At 43.6% G+C, this 23,921-nt stretch overlaps 1 protein-coding gene across 10 annotated transcripts in view; it reads left to right on the top strand.

Moving 5' to 3' along the window:
• The window catches only part of LOC124038498 (ribosome-binding protein 1-like), a 47,884-nt gene that overhangs the window by 10,136 nt on the left and 13,827 nt on the right, over positions 1-23,921 (top strand). For 8 of the 10 annotated variants that reach the window (XM_046354458.1, XM_046354457.1, XM_046354461.1 and 5 more), the window contains exons 2-9: positions 12,216-12,344; positions 12,579-12,677; positions 12,847-13,459; positions 17,957-18,114; positions 18,697-18,819; positions 19,152-19,304; positions 19,453-19,571; positions 21,443-21,596. In XM_046354458.1, the coding sequence (XP_046210414.1) occupies positions 12,243-12,344; positions 12,579-12,677; positions 12,847-13,459; positions 17,957-18,114; positions 18,697-18,819; positions 19,152-19,304; positions 19,453-19,571; positions 21,443-21,596 (1,521 nt within the window). In that variant the 5' untranslated portion in view covers positions 12,216-12,242. The remainder of the gene's footprint in view (positions 1-12,215; positions 12,345-12,578; positions 12,678-12,846; positions 13,460-17,956; positions 18,115-18,696; positions 18,820-19,151; positions 19,305-19,452; positions 19,572-21,442; positions 21,597-23,921) is intronic. The other 2 variants (XM_046354462.1, XM_046354463.1) reach the window with 2 other exon arrangements.

Here is a 23,921-nt window from a genome sequence, read left to right as displayed (position 1 = left end):
GTCTCTCAATTGTCAACCAGGAAAGACTGGTATGCATGTTGTTGTTAGTTCTGTATGTGTTGTTAAGGGCAAGGCGTGCTGCTCCGTTTTGAGCCAGCTGCAGCTTTGCTAGATCTTTCTTTGCTACACTTGACCACATGTGACTTGTTTCAGGTAACTCGGCGTATGTCGACATCACTACTGTACTTCACAGGAGCAGCATTTGAACATAAACATTTTTCTTTTTTTATCAAAATGCGTTTTTCGGCAGAATTGCCTTCTGGAATGTGAATTTTCATGTGCCTTAATAACAAACTTGTATTCCATCCATAAATATGATTAAAATTGTTAAATTACGAGTCTAGTTGGTTTAGCCATGGAAAAACGCAGGAACCTTCCCACTAGCCATGATTGGCTGAGATAATGTATGCGCTGGACATGCCGGGAAATTCGTTTAGATAGAAGTGTGCTACATGGCAGACCAGTCTTTAACGTGAGCTGTTCAGTATGTGTTGACAGTCCTTTCTACCGTGCTGTTTTTGAAAGATATAACGTTAACCATTGAGAACTACAAAACTTTTGCTACTTTTCTCAACAACATTGATGCCCAGAATTTAGCAGATGCTATCGACAGATCAGTGGGAAAAAGTGATGGGCTACTTTCTGCACACATCATGGTCAGTGTGAACCGGTGTGACTTAACACAACGCTGGCCAAACAAGCTGTAGCTCCAAACAAAACAGAGTTAAATGGTTCCAGTCTGCCGTGAAGCATTCATCCAGGTATACGGGTAGGAGTCTAGCTACATTTTCCAGATATACTTTATAATTTTGTCAGTCATTTTTATTGCAAGTTAAAGCATACTGTTAGTTAGCAAATGTTAGCTTGCTGGCTAACCTTATGTGTATGATCTGTGTAATAATATTATTTGAATCAGAAATCCATTTGCATTGCTAGTTAACATTGAACCTAGTTTGTTAGCTTTAGCTACCTGCAGATTCATACTACAATGTTTGTATTGGTAGTAGTATGAGTTGGGTTGTTCCGGTTCATTGTTTAGCTAGCTAGCTAACTACATGTCTAATCAAAAGACTCCACTTCAAATTGGGTGTGTCTGGGGGTGATTAAGGCCATCGATTGTATTTCATGAAGATGTGTACATGTCTAGACAATAGTGACCCATCTGCTTAGCTAGATGTGGGTGGAGGCTGGTTATAACATTTCTTTCACACGATCCATATATTTCGATACTTGGTGGCTTATTATTGATGGATAACAATAGTTTTTCCACCTCTCCCACACTAACTTGAGAAGGGAATTAGCCTGTATGAATAGGGCTGAATTGAAGTCTTTCTTACCAAAGAAATATGAAAAGCATATGCATAACCATGGTAGCAATTGAAAGGGAACAGTTTTGATATAATGGAAAAGTTTTATATCGAAGGTGAATACACAACAGTTCACCTGACCCATGACTGAATACAGACATAACACTGTTGGTTTATGACTTTTTATTTAATTGTTTTACTTTTTGCAACATTTGTTGATAATTAAATCTGAAAATACTCTGGGTAGATTCAGTAACATTATAAGACTATTCCTGGAAAATGTGGGGTAGGTACAAGGTGTTTGAGTAAGAGGACTATCCGGTGTATCCTTGTGGTCACGCACCTCTCCAATGTGTGAACAGTTCCTAAGCAATTTTAATGTGCTTTTATGACTTAAAGAGTCTTCAACGATAAGGCACTTTTTTTGTTCTCCCCTAGCTTTGCCGTTCAGGAACTAGAGGAAGCTTACTTGTAGTTGTTTCGTTTGGAACACAACCCCGCATCTCCGCCATCACAAAATGACTGTTTACTCAATTTAAAAACGGTCCATTGTAAATCGCAATCTGGGTCAGGTGGGCATGATTTGAAAGCTTGTTCTATTGCCAACGTGACTAGCTAAGTTATAAAATATGATCTTAGTGTTAGGTTTTCACATGGCAATTCAGAGAATCATAATGTAATTTTGGTGCTCATAGTCAGTCATGAGTGCATTCGGGTGCTCACAATAAACAAAAATGGTAATACCCTGGGTTGTTCTCAACAGAATATATCGCCATGTCATCTTGTACATCAAACATAGTGATCATAAACATTGACACTGTATATGACTTTAGTTTTATGGTTTGGAAATGTGAAGTGCACATTTGGACTCACGGGGGTTTGGCTTGCTTGTATGACATCAAAGCGGTATTTATTATAATCCTCAACATCTCATATTTCAAAATACATTGAGTCATCATTTACAGCATTTCCGTCACGCAGTTAAAATGTTAGCAAAAGTTGCCCAATTAGCCGGAGGGATGGGGGCAACTTCTTGTCATGCTCGGTGTTAAGAACAGCTGTCAGTCAAAACCCATACAGAGCTGTGAAGCGCCAAGCCAGAGCTCTGACGTCATGTATAGCATGTTACTGTACAGCTACTACCGTCATGTATAGCATGTTACTGTACAGCTACTACCGTCATGTATAGCATGTTACTGTACAGCTACTACCGTCATGTATAGCATGTTACTGTACAGCTACTACCGTCATGTATTGCATGTTACTGTACAGCTACTACCGTCATGTATAGCATGTTACTGTACAGCTACTACCGTCATGTATAGCATGTTACTGTACAGCTACTACCGTCATGTATTGCATGTTACTGTACAGCTACTACCGTCATGTATAGCATGTTACTGTACAGCGACTATCAAATCAAATCAAATTTTATTTGTCACATACACATGGTTAGCAGATGTTAATGCGAGTGTAGCGAAATGCTTGTGCTTCTAGTTCCGACAATGCAGTGATAACCAACAAGTAATCTAACTAACAATTCCAAAACTACTGTCTTATACACAGTGTAAGGGGATAAGGAATATGTACATAAGGATATATGAATGAGTGATGGTACAGAGCAGCATACAGTAGATGGTATCAAGTACAGTATATACATATGAGATGAGTGTGTAGACAAAGTAAACAAAGTGGCATAGTTAAAATGGCTACCGTCATGTATAGCATGTTACTGTACAGCTACTACCGTCATGTATAGCATGTTACTGTACAGCTGCTACCGTCATGTATAGCATGTTACTGTACAGCTGCTACCGTCATGTATAGCATGTTACTGTACAGCTACTACCGTCATGTATAGCATGTTACTGTACAGCTACTCCCGTCATGTATAGCATGTTACTGTACAGCTACTCCCGTCATGTATAGCATGTTACTGTACAGCTACTCCCGTCATGTATAGCATGTTACTGTACAGCTACTACCGTCATGTATAGCATGTTACTGTACAGCTACTACCGTCATGTATAGCATGTTACTGTACAGCTACTACCGTCATGTATAGCATGTTACTGTACAGCTGCTACCGTCATGTATAGCATGTTACTGTACAGCTGCTACCGTCATGTATAGCATGTTACTGTACAGCTACTACCGTCATGTATAGCATGTTACTGTACAGCTGCTACCGTCATGTATAGCATGTTACTCAGATTTGCCACCAATGCTCCTCAGTAAACTTGTCATCTCTGTATACCTGACGCAAGACCCACTGGTTGATACTTATTTATAAAACCCTTTTAGGCCTCACTCCCCCCTATCAGGTCGCAGTTGCAAATGAGAACCTGTTCTCAACTAGCCTACCTGGTTAAATAAAGGTGAAAAAATAAATAAATAATAATAATATCTGAGATATCTACTGCAGCCCTCATCCTCCACATACAACACCCGCTCTGCCAGTCACATTCTGTTAAAGGTCCCCAAAGCACACACATCCATGGGTCGCTCCTCTTTTCAGTTCGCTGCAGCTAGCGACTGGAACGAGCTGCAACAAACACTCAAACTGGACAGTTTTATCTCAATCTCTTCATTCAAAGACTCGATCATGGACACTCTTACTGACAGCTGTGGCTGCTTTGTGGGATGTATTGTTGTCTCTACCTTCTTGCCATTTGTGCTGTTTGTGCCCAATAATGTTTGTACCATGTTCTGTGCTGCTACCATGTTGTCATGTTGTGTTGCTGCCTTGCTGTGTTGTCTTAGGTCTCTCTTTTATGTAGTGTTCTCTCGTTGTGATGTGTGTTTTTGTCCTGTATTTTTAATCCCAGCCCCCGTCCCTGCAGGATGCTTTTTCGTAGGCCGTCATTGAAAATAAGAATTTGTTCTTGACTGACTTGCCTAGTTAAAAAGGTTAAGTAAATATAAATAAATACATTAAAATAAAAAAACAGGTGCATGCTTGTTGACAATTGTCATGAATAATTTTACAAATACTTCCAGTTGTGCATCTGGATTCACTTCCTCATACACATCAGACCAACATACATTTTCAACAAAAGAGTCCTGAAAAAAACATTTTGTATGAAGCATTGACAACATTCGGGTCCATGCCCTGATGAAGTGAGGCTGTTCTGAGGGCAAAAGAGGGTGTAACTCAATATTAGGAAGGTGTTGCTAATGTTCTTGTACATTCAGTGTACAGCAACACCTCCCCATATGCTTTTCTGTAGATGTTATATCCTTGTCTTGCTGCTGCTGTATCATCAAAGGAATTAAGTGAGTTTCAGAGATGGCCTGTGTGTGTGTGTGTGTGTGTGTGTGTGTGTGTGTGTGTGTGTGTGTGTGTGTGTGTGTGTGTGTGTGTGTGTGTGTGTGTGTGTGTGTGTGTGTGTGTGTGTGTGTGTGTGTGTGTGTGTGTGTGTGTGTGTGTGTGTGTGTGTGTGTGTGTGTGTGTGTGTGTGCATATATATATATATATATACACACACACTACCGTTCAAAAGTTTGGGTTCACTTAAAAATGTCCTTGTTTTTTAAGAAAAACACTTTTTTGGTCCATTTTAAAATAACATCAAATTGATCAGAAATACAGTGTAGACTTTAATGTTGTAAATGACTTGTAGCTGAAAAGGCAGATTTTATGGAATGCATAGGCGTACAAAGGCCCATTTATCAGCAACCGTCATTCCTGTGTTCCAATGGCACGTTGTGTTAGCTAATCCAAGTTTATTTTAAAAGGCTAATGGATAATTAGAAAACCCATACGCAATTATGTTAGTGCAGCTGAGAACTGTTGTGCTGATTTTAAAGAAGCAATAAAACTGGCCTTTGGACTAGTTGAGTATCTGGAGCATCAGCATTTGTGGGTTCGATTACAGGCTCAAAATGGCCAGAAACAAATACTTTCTTCTGAAACTCGTCAGTCTATTCTTGTTCTGAGAATTGAAGGCTATTCAATGTGAGAAATTGCCAAGAATCTGAAGACCTTGTACAACTCTGTGTACTACTCCCTTCACAGGACAAACTGTGTCTAACCAGAATATAAAGAGTGGGAGGCCTCGGTGCACAACTGAGCAACAGGACAAGTACATTAGTGTCTAGTTTGAGAAACCGACACCTCACATGTCCTCAACTGGCAGCTTCATTAAATAGTACCAGCAAAACACCAGTCTCAACGTCAACAGTGAAGAGGCAACTCCGGGATACTGGCCTGCTAGGCAGAGTTTCAAAGAAAAAGCCATATCTCAGACTGGCCAATTAAAAATAAAATATTTAGATGGGCAGAAATACACAGACATTGGACAGAGGAAGATTGGAATAAAGTGTTATGGGCAGACGAATCTAAGTTTGAGATGTTCGGATCACAAAGAAGAACATTTTGTGAGATTCAGAAAAAATGGAAAGATGCTGAAGCGGTTGACCCCATCTGTCAAGCATGGTGGAGGCAATGTGATAGTCTGTGGGTGCTTTGGTGTCGGTAAAGTGGGAGATGTCCTCCTACACCAGGACAATGACTCAAAGCACAGCTCCAAACTATGCAGGAACTATTTATTTATATATATCTACACACACACGTTCAAAAGTTTGGGGTCACTTAGAAATGTCCTTGTTTTCCATGAAATTAGTTGCAAAATGAATAGGAAATATAGTCAAGACATTCACAAGGTTATAAATAATGATTAAAAAAATAAAATAATAATAATTGTCCTTAAACATTGCTTTCGTCAAAGAATCCTCCATTTGTAGCAATTACAGCCTTCCTTGCAGACCTTTTGGCATTTTGTTGAGGTAATCTGAAGCACCTCCCACAAGTTGGATTGGTACTTACGTACCATACTGTCAAGCTGCTCCCACAACAGCTCAATAGGGTTGAGATCCGGTGACTGTGTGCTGGCCACTCCATTATAGACAGAATACCAGCTGACTGCTTCTTCCCTAAATAGTTAATGCATAGTTTGAAGCTGTGCTTTGGGTCATTGCCCTGTTGGAGGAAATTGGCTCCAATCAAGCCCTGTCAACCGGGTATGGCACGGGTGTTTCTTTTTATTGGCCAGTCTGGGATATGTCTTTTTTTCTTTGCAACTCTGCCTAGAAGGCCAGCATCCCGGAGTCACCTCTTCACTGTTGACGTTGAGACTGGTGTTTTGCGGGTACTATTTAATGAAGCTGCCTCTGTTTCTCAAACTAGTCACTCTAATGTACTTGTCCTCTTGCTCAGTTGTGCACCAGTGCCTCCCACTCTTTCTATTTTGGTTCGAGCCAATTTGTGCTGTTCTGTGAAGGGAGTAGTACACAGCATTGTACGATATCTTCAGATTCTTGGCAATTTCTTGCACGGAATAGCCTTCATTTCTCAGAACAAGACTGATGAGTTTCAGAAGAAAGGTCTTTGTTTCTTGCCATTTTGAGCCTGTAATTTAACCCACACATGCTGATGCTCCAGATACTCAACTAGTCTAAAGAAGGCCAGTTTCATTGCTTCTTTAAATCAGCACAAATCAGCACAACAGTTTTCATATGTGCTCACTAACATAAACGTAAAAGGGTTTTCTAATCAATTAGGCTTTTATAATGATAAACTTGGATTAGCTAACACAACGTGCCATTGGAACACAGGATTGATGGTTGCTGATAATGTACGCCCATGTAGATATTCCATTAAAAATCAGCCGTTTCCAGCTACAATAGTCATTTACAACTTTAACAATGTCTAAACTGTATTTTTGATCAATATGATGCTATTTTAATGGACCAAAAATTTGCTTTAATTTAAAAAAACAAGGACATTTCTAAGTGACCCCAAAAGTGCGTGCGTGTGGCAGGTAGCCTAGTAGTTAGAGCGTTGGGCCAGTAACCGAAAGGTTGCTGGATCGAATCCCTGAGTTGACAAGGTAAAAATCTGTCGTTCTACCCCTGAACAAGGCAGTTAACCCACTTTTCCTCGGTAGGCCGTCATTGTAAATAAGAATTTGTTCTTAACTGACTTGCCTAGTTAAATAAATAAATGTATGAATGTTATCCGATGTTAGCAAGTTATTGATTTCATTAACCTTATTTCTAAGGCTACATTAATATCGGCTATTCTTAGCCCTTTCCTGGGTAGCTTATCATTCAAAATCAAATCAAATCAAATCAAATTTTATTTGTCACATACACATGGTTAGCAGATGTTAATGCGAGTGTAGCGAAATGCTTGTGCTTCTAGTTCCGACAATGCAGTGATAACCAACAAGTAATCTAACTAACAATTCCAAAACTACTGTCTTATACACAGTGTAAGGGGATAAGGAACATGTACATAAGGATATATGAATGAGTGATGGTACAGAGCAGCATACAGTAGATGGTATCGAGTACAGTATATACATATGAGATGAGTGTGTAGACAAAGTAAACAAAGTGGCATAGTTAAAGTGGCTAGTGATACATGTGTTACATAAGGATGCAGTCGATGATGTAGAGTACAGTATATACATATGCATATGAGATGAATAATGTAGGGTAAGTAACATTATATAAGGTAGCATTGTTTAAAGTGGCTAGTGATATATTTACATCATTTCCCATCAATTCCCATTATTAAAATGGTTGGAGTTGGGTCAGTGTCAATGACAGTGTGTTGGCAGCAGCCACTCAGTGTTAGTGGTGGCTGTTTAACAGTCTGATGGCCTTGAGATAGAAGCTGTTTTTCAGTCTCTCGGTCCCAGCTTTGATGCACCTGTACTGACCTCGCCTTCTGGATGATAGCGGGGTGAACAGGCAGTGGTTCGGGTGGTTGATGTCCTTGATGATCTTTATGGCCTTCCTGTAACAACGGGTGGTGTAGGTGTCCTGGAGGGCAGGTAGTTTGCCCCCGGTGATGCGTTGTGCAGTCCTCACTACCCTCTGGAGAGCCTTACGGTTGAGGGCGGAGCAGTTGCCGTACCAGGCGGTGATACAGCCCGCCAGGATGCTCTCGATTGTGCATCTGTAGAAGTTTGTGAGTGCTTTTGGTGACAGGCCGAATTTCTTCAGCCTCCTGAGGTTGAATAGGCGCTGCTGCGCCTTCTTCACGACGCTGTCAGTGTGAGTGGACCAATTCAGTTTGTCTGTGATGTGTATGCCGAGGAACTTAAAACTAGCTACCCTCTCCACTACTGTTCCATCGATGTGGATAGGGGGTGTTCCCTCTGCTGTTTCCTGAAGTCCACAATCATCTCCTTAGTTTTGTTGACGTTGAGTGTGAGGTTATTTTCCTGACACCACACTCCGAGGGCCCTCACCTCCTCCCTGTAGGCCGTCTCGTCGTTGTTGGTAATCAAGCCTACCACTGTTGTGTCGTCCGCAAACTTGATGATTGAGTTGGAGGCGTGCGTGGCCACGCAGTCGTGGGTGAACAGGGAGTACAGGAGAGGGCTCAGAACGCACCCTTGTGGGGCCCCCGTGTTGAGGATCAGCGGGGAGGAGATGTTGTTGCCTACCCTCACCACCTGGGGGCGGCCCGTCAGGAAGTCCAGTACCCAGTTGCACAGGGCGGGGTCGAGACCCAGGGTCTCGAGCTTGATGACGAGCTTGGAGGGTACTATGGTGTTGAATGCCGAGCTGTAGTCGATGAACAGCATTCTCACATAGGTATTCCTCTTGTCCAGGTGGGTTAGGGCAGTGTGCAGTGTGGTTGAGATTGATAGACTTATAGAGAAATGTTTTTGTAAAATAAAAACATGGACTACAATATATTAGCCAAACAATCAGGCACTTGTTAGTGTCAGTGTGTGATGTTGGCCTGAAGTTCTCACTCCTCCCAGACTTTTGGGAGGGTGGACAATGAGCTTGTCGTAGCAGATGTAAGCAATGTCCCCACGCTTTGTGGCAGCTTTCATAGCTGGGATAAGTTCTTTCTGTGCGTCAGAGAATATGTCATTGAAGAAGATGTTGATTCCTCTCAAGTTCTTGGCTCTCTTCAGAACAGCCATCTTCTCCTTGAACCTTAAGAACTTGACCACTATAGACCTGGGTCTGTCACCTGGGCTGATTACAGGTTTGCCCATTGAAAAAGTGCTCAGAAAGTGACTTTGTACGTGAATACCAAAACATTCAAGAGATAAGGCAGCTCAAAGTTGACCTATTTTGCTTCATCACTGCAAAGATCAACGGTTGAGATTGGATGTAATTTAAAAGCTTGTCAAACGATTTTAAAAATGTTTTTCAATAAACATTTATTAAACATGTTGTAGTCTGTAACACAATTTGTGCGAGAGGTGCAAACTTTGTACTTTGAACTTGAAAGCAAAGGTTGTCTAAGATGAGACAACTTGGAGTTAGACCAACTGCCTTTTTAAAATTAGGCTAGGCCTAACTATCCATTTCCCTGTGTGTTCAACGAAGTGAGTCCCTTTTGGATCACTTTGATATTTTAAGTAGAAATTGTGCTCCAAAATTGGATTTTAAAAGCCTGTGATATGGAATGAAGTGCCCTTTTGATATACAGGGATTTTTCTGCTATTGAACTACTTGGGTGTGCCGCCTAAGCATTTTTTTCTGGGTCACCTAAGTCCAAACAGTATGATAAATTAAATGCAAATTCAGGATGGAAAAATGCTTTCAGTGTAAGCTAAAATGACTATAACCAGATAAAAAGCATATAGAAAAGATAATGGACATATATTTTAAAATAATATAATCTTTGTTAGTTCTCAATCACCAAAATGACAACTAGACAGTCGGGGAGAATTGAAAATTCACAAAACAATGAATTTAGCAGTATTGAGATTATTATTATGTTTGAGTAAAACAACACAGCATTGTAGAATTGCAGGAAATTGGCTTTAATGCAAAAATGTGTCTAGGCCAAAGGGCTTCCAATGTCATTTAAAATTCAGCCGCATCAACGGGCGATTTTTAATTTCTGATTATTATTTAATTCTAGGGCTGTCAAACGATTAAAATAATTACTCAAGTTAATGTATTTTGTGGTCTTGTAGCTCAGTTGGTAGAGCGTGGCGTTTGTAACACCAGGGTAGTGGGTTAAATCCCCGGGACCATCCATGTGTAAAATGTATGCACGCATGACTAGAAGTCGCTTTTGGATAAAAGCATCTGCTAAGTGGCATATATTATTAATGGCGACACACATCCATAAGTACTGTTAAAGCTTGACGCATTTTAAATGCGTGTAACTGTAGGAAAAATAAACTGTCTCTATGGATACAACAATTACCACGACGTGTTTTCCGAGCATGTGCTGACCAACTGGCAAGTGTCTTCTCTGACATTTTCAACCTCTCCCTGTCTGAGTCTGTAATACCAACATGTTTATTAAAGCAGTCCACCATAGTCATTGTGCCCAAGAACACTAAGGTAATCTGCCTAAGTGACTACTGACCCGTAGCACTTATGTCTGTAGCCATGAAATGCTTTGAAAGGCTGGTCATTGAGTAAAACAACACAGCATTAGCCATGGCACATCAACACCATTATCCCCAAAACCCTAGACCCACTGCAATTTGCATACCACACCAACAGATCCACAGATGATGCAATCTCTAGTGCACTGCACACTGCCCTTTCCCACCTGGACAAAAGGAACACCTACGTGAGAATGCTGTTCATTGACTACAGCTCAACGTTCAACACCATAGTGCCCTCAAAGCTCATCACTAAGCTAAGGACCCTGGGACTAAACACCTCCCTCTGCAACTGGATCATGACTTCCTGACAGGCCGCACCCAGGTGGTGAGGGTAGGCACCAACACATCTGCTCACCAACAACAATGAGACAGCCTATAGGGAGGTCAGAGACCTGGCCGTGTGGTGCAAGGACAACAACCTCTCCCGCAACGTGATCAAGACAATGGAGATGATTGTGGACTACAGGAAAAGGAGGACCGAGCACAGCCCCATTCTCATCGACGGGGCTGTAGTGGAGCAGGTTGAGAGCTTCAAGTTCCTTGGTGTCCACAACACCAACAAACTAACATGGTCCAAGCACACCAAGACATTCGTGAAGAGGGCACGACAAAACATATTCCCCCTCAGGAGACTAAAAATATTTTTGATGGGTCCTCAGATCCTCAAAAGATTTTATAGCTGCATCATCAAGAGCATTCTGACTGGTTGCATCACTGCCTGGTATGGCAACCCCAAGGCACCACAGAGGGTAGTGCGTACAGCCCAGTACATCACCGGGGCCAGGTTTCCTGCCACCAAGGACCTCTGTACCAGGCGGTGTCAGAGGAAGGCCCTAAACATTGTCAGACTCCAGCCACCCTAGTCATAGACTGTTCTCTCTGCTACCGCACGGCAAGCGGTTCCGGAGCACCAAGTCTAGATCCAAGAAGCTTCTAAACAGCTTCTACCCCCAAGCCATAAGACTCCTGAATGGCTAATCAAATAGCTACCCAGACTATTTGCATACCCCCCCCCCCCCCCACCCACGCTGCTGCTACTCTCTGTTATTATCAATGCATAGCCAGTTTAATAACTACCTAAATGTACATAATTACCTCGACTAACCGGTTCCCCCACACATTGACACATTGACTCTGTAATGGTATCCCCTGTATATTGTCCCACTATTGTTATTCTTGTCTCTTTTTTTGGGGGGGGGGGGGATTTTCTTTACTGCATTGTTGGTTAAGGGCTTGTAAGTAAACATTTCACTGTAAGGTTTACACCTGTTGTATTTGGCGCATGTGACAATTTGATTTGAACAATGTTATAAGTACACTAACCATCTGTACTGAGTACTTTACACATAGGCTTTCCCACTCCCGCCCTCCCACACCCTCTCTCTTTCACTGGGCGAGTTCGTTTTGCATGGCCCGGTGGCTGGGCTAAGTTTGCACCTTTTTTAGGCCATTCCATTGGTTCTTAAATAAAGGTGAAATCCAATTCTAATCATTTCTATTTTTCTTTCTCCCCATCCAACAGGACAGCTAACCCGTCATAGTGGTCATCATGGATCTGTATGACCCTCAGACGCTAGGCATCTTGGTATTTGGAGGCTTCATGTTCATCTCAGCCCTTGGCATCGTCCTGGTCTCCACCTTCTCCATGAAGGTAGCATAACTGTTGTTAATATAATAATCATAATGTATACCATTTAGCAGATCCAAAGCGACTTAGTCATTCGTGCATGCATTTGTCTTATGGGTAGCCCCAGCAGCACTCAAACCCACAACACTGGCATTGCAAGCACCATGCTCAACCTACTGAGATACACAGTTGTTGTTGTCGTGGTGGTGATGATGTATTACATTTAACTGTTATGTTTTCTCATTCTTCTCCATGAAGGAGACCTCGTATGAGGAGGCTCTGGCCCAGCAGCGTAGAGAGCTGGGCAAGATGGCACCTCCCAGCCAACTGACCAAGAAGGACAAGAAGAAGGACAAGGTAAAACGAGATAAAACACACCTCTACTCAAATGCCTTTTTGTAGAATTATTCTAGCTGTGTGTGTGCCTGCGTGCATTTTAATGCACATACATACTGTAGCGCATTTTGATTGTCATATATAATGTTAAAGTGTGTTCTAAATGAAATGTATTATTCTAATCATTAAGATATCTGAGAAGAAGAACCGTGGTAAGAAGAAAGATGACAAGCCCAATGGGAAGCTGCCGGAATCGGAACCAGAGGAGTTCCCAGTGGCCGTACCTGAACAAACCCCAGCCCCTGAAAGAGTCACTGCTCCTGCCCCTGCCCCTGAAAGAGTCACTGCTCCTGCCCCAGCCCCAGAAATAGTCACTGCTCCTGCCCCAGCCCCTGAACCAACCACTCACCCTGCTCCAGTTCCCACTGCCGTAGAGGCCCCACCTGCCCCTGCACCAAAGGAGAAGAAGAAGAAGGAGAAGAAGGTGGCTAAGGTAGAGCCAGCTCAGGCGACCACCACCCCCATTGCCCCCTCCAAGCCTGCACCAGTCCTGGAGGCTGTCACCAAGGAGGTCCCTGTGATGGCAGTGCCCCCAGTGGGCTCCCAGCCAACTGCAGCCAAGGCTCAGGAGGCCAGGGCTCAGGAGGCCAGGGCTCAGGAGGCCAGGGCTCAGGAGGCCAGGGCTCAGGAGGCCAGGGCTCAGGAGGCCAGGGCTCAGGAGGCCAGGGCTCAGGAGGCCAGGGCTCAGGAGGCCCAGAACCCTTCTAAGAAGAAGGCATCTTCCAAGAAAAAAGCTGAGTCTGGTAAGGAAGCTTGGTCTATTTTCAATGTATTTCAATAATTTTACATATGTATTATTTCACATAACTAGAGAGCAACACAACTATTGATAATATACATGCATTTTTTGTGACCAACTTTTTATTTAGTTTGTAATCTTTTCGAAAAGGGGATACAGGTATAACATTAGAAGGGGGTTACGGGGTATAACATTAGAAGGGGGTTACGGGGTATAACATTAGAAGGGGGTTACAGGTATAACATTAGAAGGGGGTTACAGGTATAACATTAGAAGGGGGTTACGGGGTATAACATTAGAAGGGGGTTACGGGGTATAACATTAGAAGGGGGTTACGGGGTATAACATTAGAAGGGGGTTACGGGGTATAACATTAGAAGGGGGTTACAGGTATAACATTAGAAGGGGGTTACAGGTATAACATTAAAAGGGGGTTACGGGGTATAACATTAGAAGGGGGTTACGGGTATAACATTAGAAGGGGGTTACAGGTATAACATTAGAAGGGGGTTACAGGTATAACATTAGAAGGGGGTTACGGGGTATAACATTAGAAGGGGGTTACAGGTATAACATTAGAAGGGGGTTACGGGGTATAACATTAGAAGGGGGTTACGGGGTATAACATTAGAAGGGGGTTACGGGGTATAACATTAGAAGGGGGTTACTGGGTATAACGTTCAATGTCATATTCATATATTCAGTTAAGATATTTGCATTTGATATTTCCTAGTAACTTTTGGCTGCCACTCAAAAACAGAGCAACAGAGCAATGCATACAAATTCATTATGACACATTTATTAGGTGTTAGTCTGTGAACAAAGTTGAAATGAAAAAATTGATGGTCAGAATTATGGGATGCCAAGGTAATGTTTTTCTCTATTCTGGTCCAGTTAAAGAATGATTCAGTTACATTTAGATCTGTGGGCCATACTTTTTTAATGGCTAGCTCAGAGTATGGGCTTTCCAATAGTTTATATGTTACAGAGGTAGTCTGTTTACAAATTCCATAATTGGACAGGTTGACAGCTGGGTTTCCCATGGAACTCCATAGGCCAGCATAGCTGACTTAAGTAAAAATAAAAATAAGAAAATGCTTCTTTCAGATCTTGGAATGTCCTAAAATCATCACTGTCTATGATATCGCCGATACTGCATTGGGGCGATGTGAAAGGCCGTCCTTTCGATCGCAAGGCATTATTAATATTGGCGTGTGGGCATGCCTTTTAGTTTCCTAGTTGCATATTTCTTTCAATTTTGTGGAAAATAGAAATTGTTCGAGCAATAATAGGGACAAAGCATAGTTTACATTAAGAGATATCAATGAACACCACCGCTTCCAGTTCCATTTCTAACTAGTAGACTATTTGATTTAGAAAAATGGCTCCTGGATGCTGATTGACGCAACGCGGAGTGCCTGGACACAGCACTTAGCCATGGTATATTAGCCATAGATCACAAACCCACAAATGTTTTGTCATACCGGTGGTATAGGTCCGATATACCACGGCTTTCAGCCAATCAGCATTCAGGGCTCGTACCACACAGTTTTATACCAGACAATATACCATGGGTATGATGCAAAACTACTTGTTTACTGTTCTAATAATGTTGGTAACCAGTTTATAGTAGCAATAAGGCACCTCAAGGTTTTGTGGTATATGGCCAATATACCACACCTCCTCGGGCCTTATTGCTTAATTGTATAATAGGCCGGACTATATACAATCTGCAGAGGGACTTGTGCTCCTACACTGCAGAACAAAGCTCAGTTGTTTTCTCTGTGGTAGACTTAGAATGAGAAATTGGTGTGCTCAGCTGAAGTTTGTTGGTAACACAGTGTTTGGGTGCCGGGTTCAAAAGGTATACACTGGAAGAAAGAAAAACCTGCACTCACTGAAATATTCTTTAAGTTTTCATGTCATTTTTTTTAGCAGTACATGTCAGAGCAAATGGACACGTTTCGGCGGCATCTGACGAAGGCTGCTGTGGTGGACTCTGATCTTAGCCAGTCTAACTGGGTGTGGTCTGGTCGAAAGACTACTACTGCACACACATGGTCAGGGCCCAAGGCCTCTGTGTGTGTGTTGGGTTATGTGTGTGTGTGCCACCAAAGTGCAGCTACTACAGCTGCACAAGAACAACAAGTACAGGACCACAAGTACAGTAGTTTCTCCTAGGGTTGTACAATTCCAGGAACTTTCAATAAATTCCATGGTTTTCCTGAAATCCCTGTTGGAGGAATCCTGGAATCAGAAGGGAATAAGCAAGAAATCCGGAATCTTCCACCCAGGATTTCTGGAAAACCAGGGAAGTATGTTGTCTGTCTGTAGATGTCATTCTTCCTTATTTGGGTTGTGTTTTTGTGACTGACAGACAGACCAACACAGGAAGTGAGGTAACTGCTAGCTAGGCTGTTAAAAACATATCTTTCTGTTTTTAATGAGTGGAAACGGTAGTCTAGGCAGGAACTACTTTAGCCAAAACACAAGCACTACTGTAACACTCTTACTATGACGATGTGTGTGTGTGGTAGCCTGTTCAATTCTCAGTCTGTTCTTGGCTGCAGTGGTGCCCTCCTGCTCAGTGTGTGCATGTGTATGTGTGCACAGCTCTGGCCCTGTTGTGTGCTAGCTGACAAAGCCTCTCAGTAACTCAGACAATAGGGAGTTTCTCTGGTGCCACAGGGGCTGTGTCTGCCTGGTACCACTCTGCCCTCTCAGCCAGGGGTTCAGCTGCCCAGTTCCCACCCATTCTGCCCTGAGCCATGGGAATTTACTCATATATTAAGCATATTAGACATACAGTTGAAGTTTACATACACTTAGGTTGGAGTTCATTAAAACTCATTTTTCAACAACTCCACAAATTTCTTGCTAACTAACTATAGTTTTGGCACATCTACTTTGTGCATGACACACGTAATTTTTCCCACAATTGTTTACAGACAGATTCTTTCACTTATAATTCCCTGTATCACAACTCCAGTGGGTCAGAACTTTACATACACTAAGTTGACTGTGCCTTTAAACAGCTTGGAAAATTCCAGAAAATGTCATGGCTTTAGAAGCTTCTGATAGGTTAATTTACATAATTTGAGTCAATTCGAGGTGTACCTGTGGATGTATTTCAAGGCCTACCTTCAAACCCAGTGCCTCTTTGCTTGACATCATGGGTAAATCAAAAGAAATCAGCCAAAAATTGTAGATCTCCACAATTCTGGTTCATCCTTGGGAGCAATTTCCAAAAGCCTGACGGTACCACGTTCAAACAATAGTACGCAAGTATAAACCCCATGGGACCACGCAGCCGTCATGCGCTCAGGAAGGAGGCGAGTTCTGTCTCCTAGAGATGAACGTACTTTTGTGCGAAAAGTGCAAATCAATCCCAGAACAACAGAAAAGGACCTAGTAAAGATGCTGGAGGAAACAGGTACAAAAGTATCTATATCCACAGTAAAACTAGTCCTATATCGACATAACCTGAAAGGCCGCACGGCAAGGAAGAAGCCACTGCTCCAAAACTGACATGAATAAAGCCAGACTACGGTTTGCAACTACACATGGGGACAAAGATCATACTTTTTGGAGAAATGTCTACTGGTCTGATGAAACGACAATGGAACTGTTTGGCCATAATGACCATTGTTATGTTTGAAGAGAAAGGGGGAGGCCTGCAAGCCGAATAACACCATCCCAACTGTGAAGCACGGCGGTGGCAGCATCATGTTGTGAGGGTGCTTTGCTGCAGGAGGGACTGGTGCACTTCAGAAAACAGATCGCATCATGAGGGAGGAAAATTATGTGGATATTGGAGTGGCCATCACAAAGCCCTGACCTCAATCCTGTAGAAAATGTGTGTGCAGGCCAACAAACCTAACTTGGTTACAACAGCTCTGTCAGGGGGAATGGGCCAAAATTCACCCAACTTATTGTGGGAAGCTTGTGGAAGGCTACCCAAAACGTTTCACCCAAGTTAAACAATTTATGAGCAATGCTACCAAATACTAGTTGAGTGTATGTCAACTTCTGACCCACTAGGAATGTGATGAAAGAAATAAAATCTCAAATAAATGATTCTCTCTACTATTATTCTGACATTTCACATTCTTAAAATAAACTGGTGATCCTAACTGACCAAAGACAGACTTTTTACTAGGATTAAATGTCAGGAGTTGTGAAAAACAGAGTTTTAATGTATTTGGCTAAGGTGTATGTAAACTTCCGATATCAACTTCCGATATCAATGCTTACGATGGCAGGCAACCTGTATCAGACAGTAGGAATATTCCACATGGCCTTTTACCCCTTAACTTCCCAAGTTCTGCCAACATTGTATTCCTGTGCACAGTAACTGCCCTTTTGATGAGTGCTTTTCTCATTAGGGAAGGATGTTTTATTAATAGCTATGATTTCCTCTCCTTACTTGTTGCATCTGACTCTCTAGGTGCTTGTAATAATATGTAATAACATCTCTCTCCCTGTTGTGCTCTCTGTTTAGCCATACCAGTGGACTCTGGTCTGGATTCCCCCCTGTACCTGCCCTACAGGGCCCTGGTCTCTACCGTTAGCAGTATGGTGATCAGTCAGGGAGAGGCCCAGCGCCTCATAGAGATCCTGTCTGACAAGGCTGGCATCAGACAAGACACCTGGCAGATGGTATGACCTGTGGCGGGGGATGGGAGATACTGTTGGGGGGGGTGGAGAGGGGTGATATGAAATCACTCTGGGGAGGAGGACATCATGCATGACATTGTGGTATGACCCGGGATGGGAGATACCATTGTGGAGTTGAAGGGGTGTTGACAAATGTAAGGCTTGAGTTGGAGGGCAGGGAATCCGGCAGGGCATATGATACAATCTGGTAAGAACTGGATGGGAGATGTCATTTGAGGGGGTTGGACTGGGAGTGTGTGGTGTGGGGGGGGGGGGTGGTACTGCATGGAACGGGAGAAACCACTGGGAGGGATGGTGACACTGACACACGTCATGCATGAGGAGGATGGGTGATTGGTCAGACACTCACAAATACACTACAGCTGTCCTGCTCAGTTGGTAGAGCATGGCGCTTGTAACGCCAGGGTAGTGGGTTCGATCCCCCGGGACCACCCATACATAGAATGTATGCACACATGACTGTAAGTCGCTTTGGATAAAAGCGTCTGCTAAATGGCATATTTTTTTTTGTTTTTTTTTTTGATTTTGATATTGATTGTGACTAACTTCCTGTGTGCTACTCAGGCTACTCAGAAGGGCGACCCGGTGGCTGTGATGAAGAAACAGTTAGAGGAGAATCAGAAACAGCTGGCAACTCAGCAAGAGGACGCCACCGCAGCCAAGAACAGACTGAGGGAACTCACCAAGGTAACACGCACACACACAATGCGCAGGAGTGTGTCACCGCAGCCAAGAACAGACTCTGAGAACTCACTGGGGTAAAAAAAACACATATGACTTATTTAACCACATAACTAGAATCCCCTCCCATGGATGAGTTGAACAATTGTTTACCACTGTTGTCTGTGTGTCGGAGCCAGGGTTGGGGTCCATTCGAATTGAAGTCAGTCAATTCAGGAAGGGATTTGGAATTTCACATGAAATATTTTCATTTAAAAAAAAAAAATTTATCACTTCCTGAATTGACCCCAGTCCTTGTAGGAGCTGTCTGACAGTCTGTATCTCTCCTCCTTCTGTAGGAGCTGTCAGCTGAGAAGTCCAAGGTGGCCAGTGTGGAAACCAGGCTGAGTTCCCAGCTCTCGTCCAGGGAGCAAGAGATGATCGCTCTGCAGGCTCGGATGCAGGCCTCCTACCAGGACCACGTAGCACAGACACAGAAACTCACAGCTAAGGTACTGTATATAGAATAGAATGCAGGTCTGTCTCTGTCTGTCAGCTTCTGTCTTTTTCTCATTTGAATTCAGTATACTTTAAATTAGTTATGTAAAGATTTCCAAAGCATTCCAAAGCTTTAAGTCAAAAGTCCCTCACTACTCTCAGGTCATCAGTCTTCAGGAGCAGTTGGAGTCAGGTCCCACTGCCCAGCTGGCTTGTCTGCCGCAAGAGAACTCCATCCTCAGAGATGCCTTGAACCAGGCCACCAGCCAGGCAGAGAGCAAGTAGGTGTCTGTTCCTAACCTAAACCCTAACCTCTAACCCATAACCAGGCCACCAGCCAGGCAGAGAGCAAGTAGGTGTCTGTTCCTAACCTAAACCCTAACCTCTAACCCTGAACCAGGCCACCAGCCAGGCAGAAAGCAAGTAGGTGTCTGTTCCTAACCTAAACCCTAACCTCTAACCCTGAACCAGGCCACCAGCCAGGCAGAGAGCAAGTAGGTGTCTGTTCCTAACCTAAACCCTAACCTCTAACCCATAACCAGGCCACCAGCCAGGCAGAGAGCAAGTATGTGTCTGTTCCTAACCTAAACCCTAACCTCTAACCCTGAACCAGGCCACCAGCCAGGCAGAGAGCAAGTAGGTGTCTGTTCCTAACCTAAACCCTAACCTCTAACCCTGAACCAGGCCACCAGCCAGGCAGAGAGCAAGTAGGTGTCTGTTCCTAACCTCTAACCCTGAACCAGGCCACCAGCCAGGCAGAGAGCAAGTAGGTGGGTTCCCGGACCCTGTCCCAAAACGTTTTAGTTTTTGCCACTACGAAGAATACATTTAGTTTTGAGAATGCAGATATAAATTTGTATGGAACACAGTAAATTAGGATTATTAGGTCTAGGATTAGTGTCTGACTAAGAGACTGTCTACTGTGAAGCCTGCTCTGAGGTACACTACATGTCCAAGAGTATGTGGACACTCATTCAAATGAGTGGATTCTGCTTTTTCAGCCACACCCGTTGCTGTCAGGTGTATACAATCGAGCATGAGGCCATGCAATCCCCATAGATAAACATTGGCAGTAGAATTGCCTTACTGAAGAGCTCTTTCAACGTGGCACGTCATAGGATGGCACCTTTCCAACAAGTCAGTTCGTCAAATTTCTGTCCTGCTAGAGCTTCCCCAGTCAACTGTAAATGCTGTTATTGTGAAGTGGAAATGTCTAGGAGCGACAACGGCTAAGCTGAGAAGTGGTAGGCCACACAAGCTCACAGAACGGGACTGCCGTTCTGTGAGCGTAAAAAGTAATAATTGTCTGTCCTCAGCTGCAACACTCACCATCTGGAAGCAAAGTCAGCACAAGAGCACAAGAGCAAAGTCAGCACAAGAGCTTCATGAAGTGGGTTTCCATGGCCGAGCAGCCGCACACAAGCCTAAGATCACCATGCGCAATGCAAAGCATGAGCTGGAGTGGTGTAAAGCTCGCCGCCTTTGGACTGGAGCAGGGTAAACGCTTTCTCTGGAGTGATGAATCACGCTTCAACATCTCTGTCCAAAGGATGAATCTGCGTTTGGCGGATGCCAGGAGAACACTACCTGCCAACTGTTACGTTTGGTGGAAGAGGAATAATGGTCTGGGGCTGTTTTTCATAGTTCGGGATAGGCGCCTTAGTTTGCAGTAAAGGGTGATCTTAACGCTACAGAATACAATGACATTCAAGACTATTCTGTGCTTCTAACTTTGTTTCACATGACAATGTCCCTTTGCACAAAGTAAAGTCTATACAGGAAATGTTTATGGAGATAAAGTGTGGAATAACTTGACTGGCCTGCACAGAGCCCTGACCTCAACCCCATCAAACACCTTTGGGATCAATTGGAACGCCGACTGCGAGCCAGGCCTAATCGCCCAACATCAGTGCTCGACCTCACTCATGCTCTTGTGGCTGAATGTGAACAAGTCGCCACAGCAATGTTGTAACATCTAGTGGAAAGCCTTCCCAGAATAATGGATAATGTTATAGCAGCAAAGGGGGGACCAACTACATATTAATGCCCATGATTTTGGAATGAGCTGTTTGACGAGCAGGTGTCCACATACCTTTAGCCATGTAGTGTATTTTCCTGACTGACCTGGCCTCCCTCTCTTTTCTCTCCTCAGACAGAATGCAGAGCTTGCCAAGCTGAGGGAGGACTGTGCCAGACTGACCAAGGAGCTGGGGGAGAGGAGTGAGAGCCTTCAAGCTGATGAGAAGATCAAGAGAGGGCTGGAGACTAAGGTGTCTTCTGTAGAGAAACAACTTACTCTACTGCAGGTAGGACTGGAAAACACGGACGCACATGCACACGGACGCACATGCACACGGACGCACACGCACATGCACACGCACACGTACATGCACACACACGGACGTACATGCACACACACGGACGCACATGCACACACACGGACGCACATGCACACACACGGACGCACATGCACACACACGGACGCACATGCACACACACGGACGCACATGCACACACACGGACGCACATGCACACACACGGACGCACATGCACACACACGGACGCACATGCACACACACGGACGCACATGCACACACACGGACGCACATGCACACACACGGACGCACATGCACACACACGGATGCACACAGACACGCGAACACGCACACGGACATGGACACACACACACGTTCAGACTAATGACAACATCTGGAGAGGGCTGGAGGTACTAGCCCTGCTGCTATAAGTAGCATCGCACCAGATTTAGCTAGTCTGTTCTGTGACCTAGGAAAATGTAACCTACTGTAAGTAGTTGTCGTGACTTTACTTTCATTAATCTGATGACTGTTATTTATCTAATCAATAACTGTTTAATTGCTACCCCGAATCATGTAACAATGAACTAATTAGGAATTTGGGTCACCACCAGAGCGGTTGCTTAAAGAGTTACCTTGTCCTGAATTTACCTATCACATCCCTAAAACAGTCTACGTATTAATCATAACCTTGTATCATATCATCATTCGGAACAGTTGTAACTTCCAACAAGCTCAGTCCGATGATGCTGTGACACACCGCCCCAGACCATGACGAACCCCGCTTCAGAGTACAGGCCTCGGTGGACCGCTCATTCCTTCGACGATAAACGCGAATCCAACCATCACCCCGGGTTTAGGTTAGGAACATCACCCCTGAACCAGTCCTGTCTGGTTCAGCGACGGTGGATTTGTGCCCATAGGCGACGTTGTTGCCGGTGATGTCTGGTGAGGACCTGTCTTACAACAGGCCTACAAGCCCTCAGTCCAGCCTCTCTCAGCCTATTGTGGACAGTCTGAGCACTGATGGAGGGATTGTGTGTTCCTGGAGTAACTCGGGCAGTTGTTGATGCCATCCTGTACCTGTCCCGCAGGCGTGATGTTCAGATGTACCGATCCTGTGCAGGTGTTGTTACATGTGGTCTGCCACTGCGAGGACGATCAGCTGTCCGTCCTGTCTCCCTGAAAAACTGAGTTTAAATGTAATTGGCTAAGGTGTATGTCAACTTCCGACTTCAACTGTACATACAGAAGAACCAACAACACGATATACAGAAAATAAGGAACTTTGATGGGAATGCACCCGTGTCCAAAGTTATTATTTGCCTGCCAGAAAATGTTCCAGTTTGTGCAAGACTGCGCAAATATCTGCATACTTGATCTGCGCAAACATTGGTGAAATGCGTGGGCTCTCCTCGAAGAGAAGTTTGTCCGGCTCAGTAAAGCCTCAAACATAAATGCTGAAAAGGGCTACTTCTATGTAAATTTAATGAAGAGGCGGAACACACCTCAATTCAAACTTTTAGAAAATACAACTTAGAAAATGATTTTGACAAGTTGAAGGCAGCGCGTGTTAACTGTCGTGTTGCGTAATAATCCCATTTTGGAACAGTGAGTGCATTCTGACATTGCGTGCATAAAACAACTCTCGCTGGGGGCGACCGTTAGAGATATTTGGAACTCACGTATGAAAAGGTTAACAAAAACACATCATTTTTCATACACAACATAAAGGATGGAGACTTCGTACATGTAGTGTGTATATACTTTTCAAGATACAGTATTTCTTTATAACATTTTTAATGACATCACAAAATAACCAAAATGACATTCTTCTTTAGATCACCTCTGACCATTTAGATCGCCTCTGACCATTGGGGCGGCAGGGTAGCCTAGTGGTTAGAGCGTTGGACTAGTAACCGGAAGGTTTCAATTTCAAATCCCCGAGCTGACAAGATACAAATCTGTCGTTCTGCCCCTGAACAGGCAGTTAACCCACTGCTCCTAGGCCGTCATTGAAAATAAGAATTTGTTCTTAACTGACTTGCCTAGTTAAATACGTTCTATATTAGAAATATTGTGCCAGTATTTGCTTTAGAACGTGTTAGCGTTTCAGCGAGAAACGTCTGTGAATTTGGAGAGGGAGAAAACTGAACGTTCTAATCCCTGATTTACTGTCAACCCACCACCACCAGTCTGGCTGAAGTCATCTACTGCAAAGCTGATCCGACCCATCCGGATCCTCACAGGACAGTCATGACATAGTATTGCACTAGATTTAGCTAGTCTGTTGTAGGAAAATGTTATTAGGAATCC

Source organism: Oncorhynchus gorbuscha, linkage group LG06, assembly GCF_021184085.1.
Source record: "Oncorhynchus gorbuscha isolate QuinsamMale2020 ecotype Even-year linkage group LG06, OgorEven_v1.0, whole genome shotgun sequence".
NCBI lineage: Eukaryota > Metazoa > Chordata > Actinopteri > Salmoniformes > Salmonidae > Oncorhynchus > Oncorhynchus gorbuscha.
Note: the sequence above shows the minus strand (reverse complement) of the source record. Positions and strands in the feature narration are given on the sequence as shown.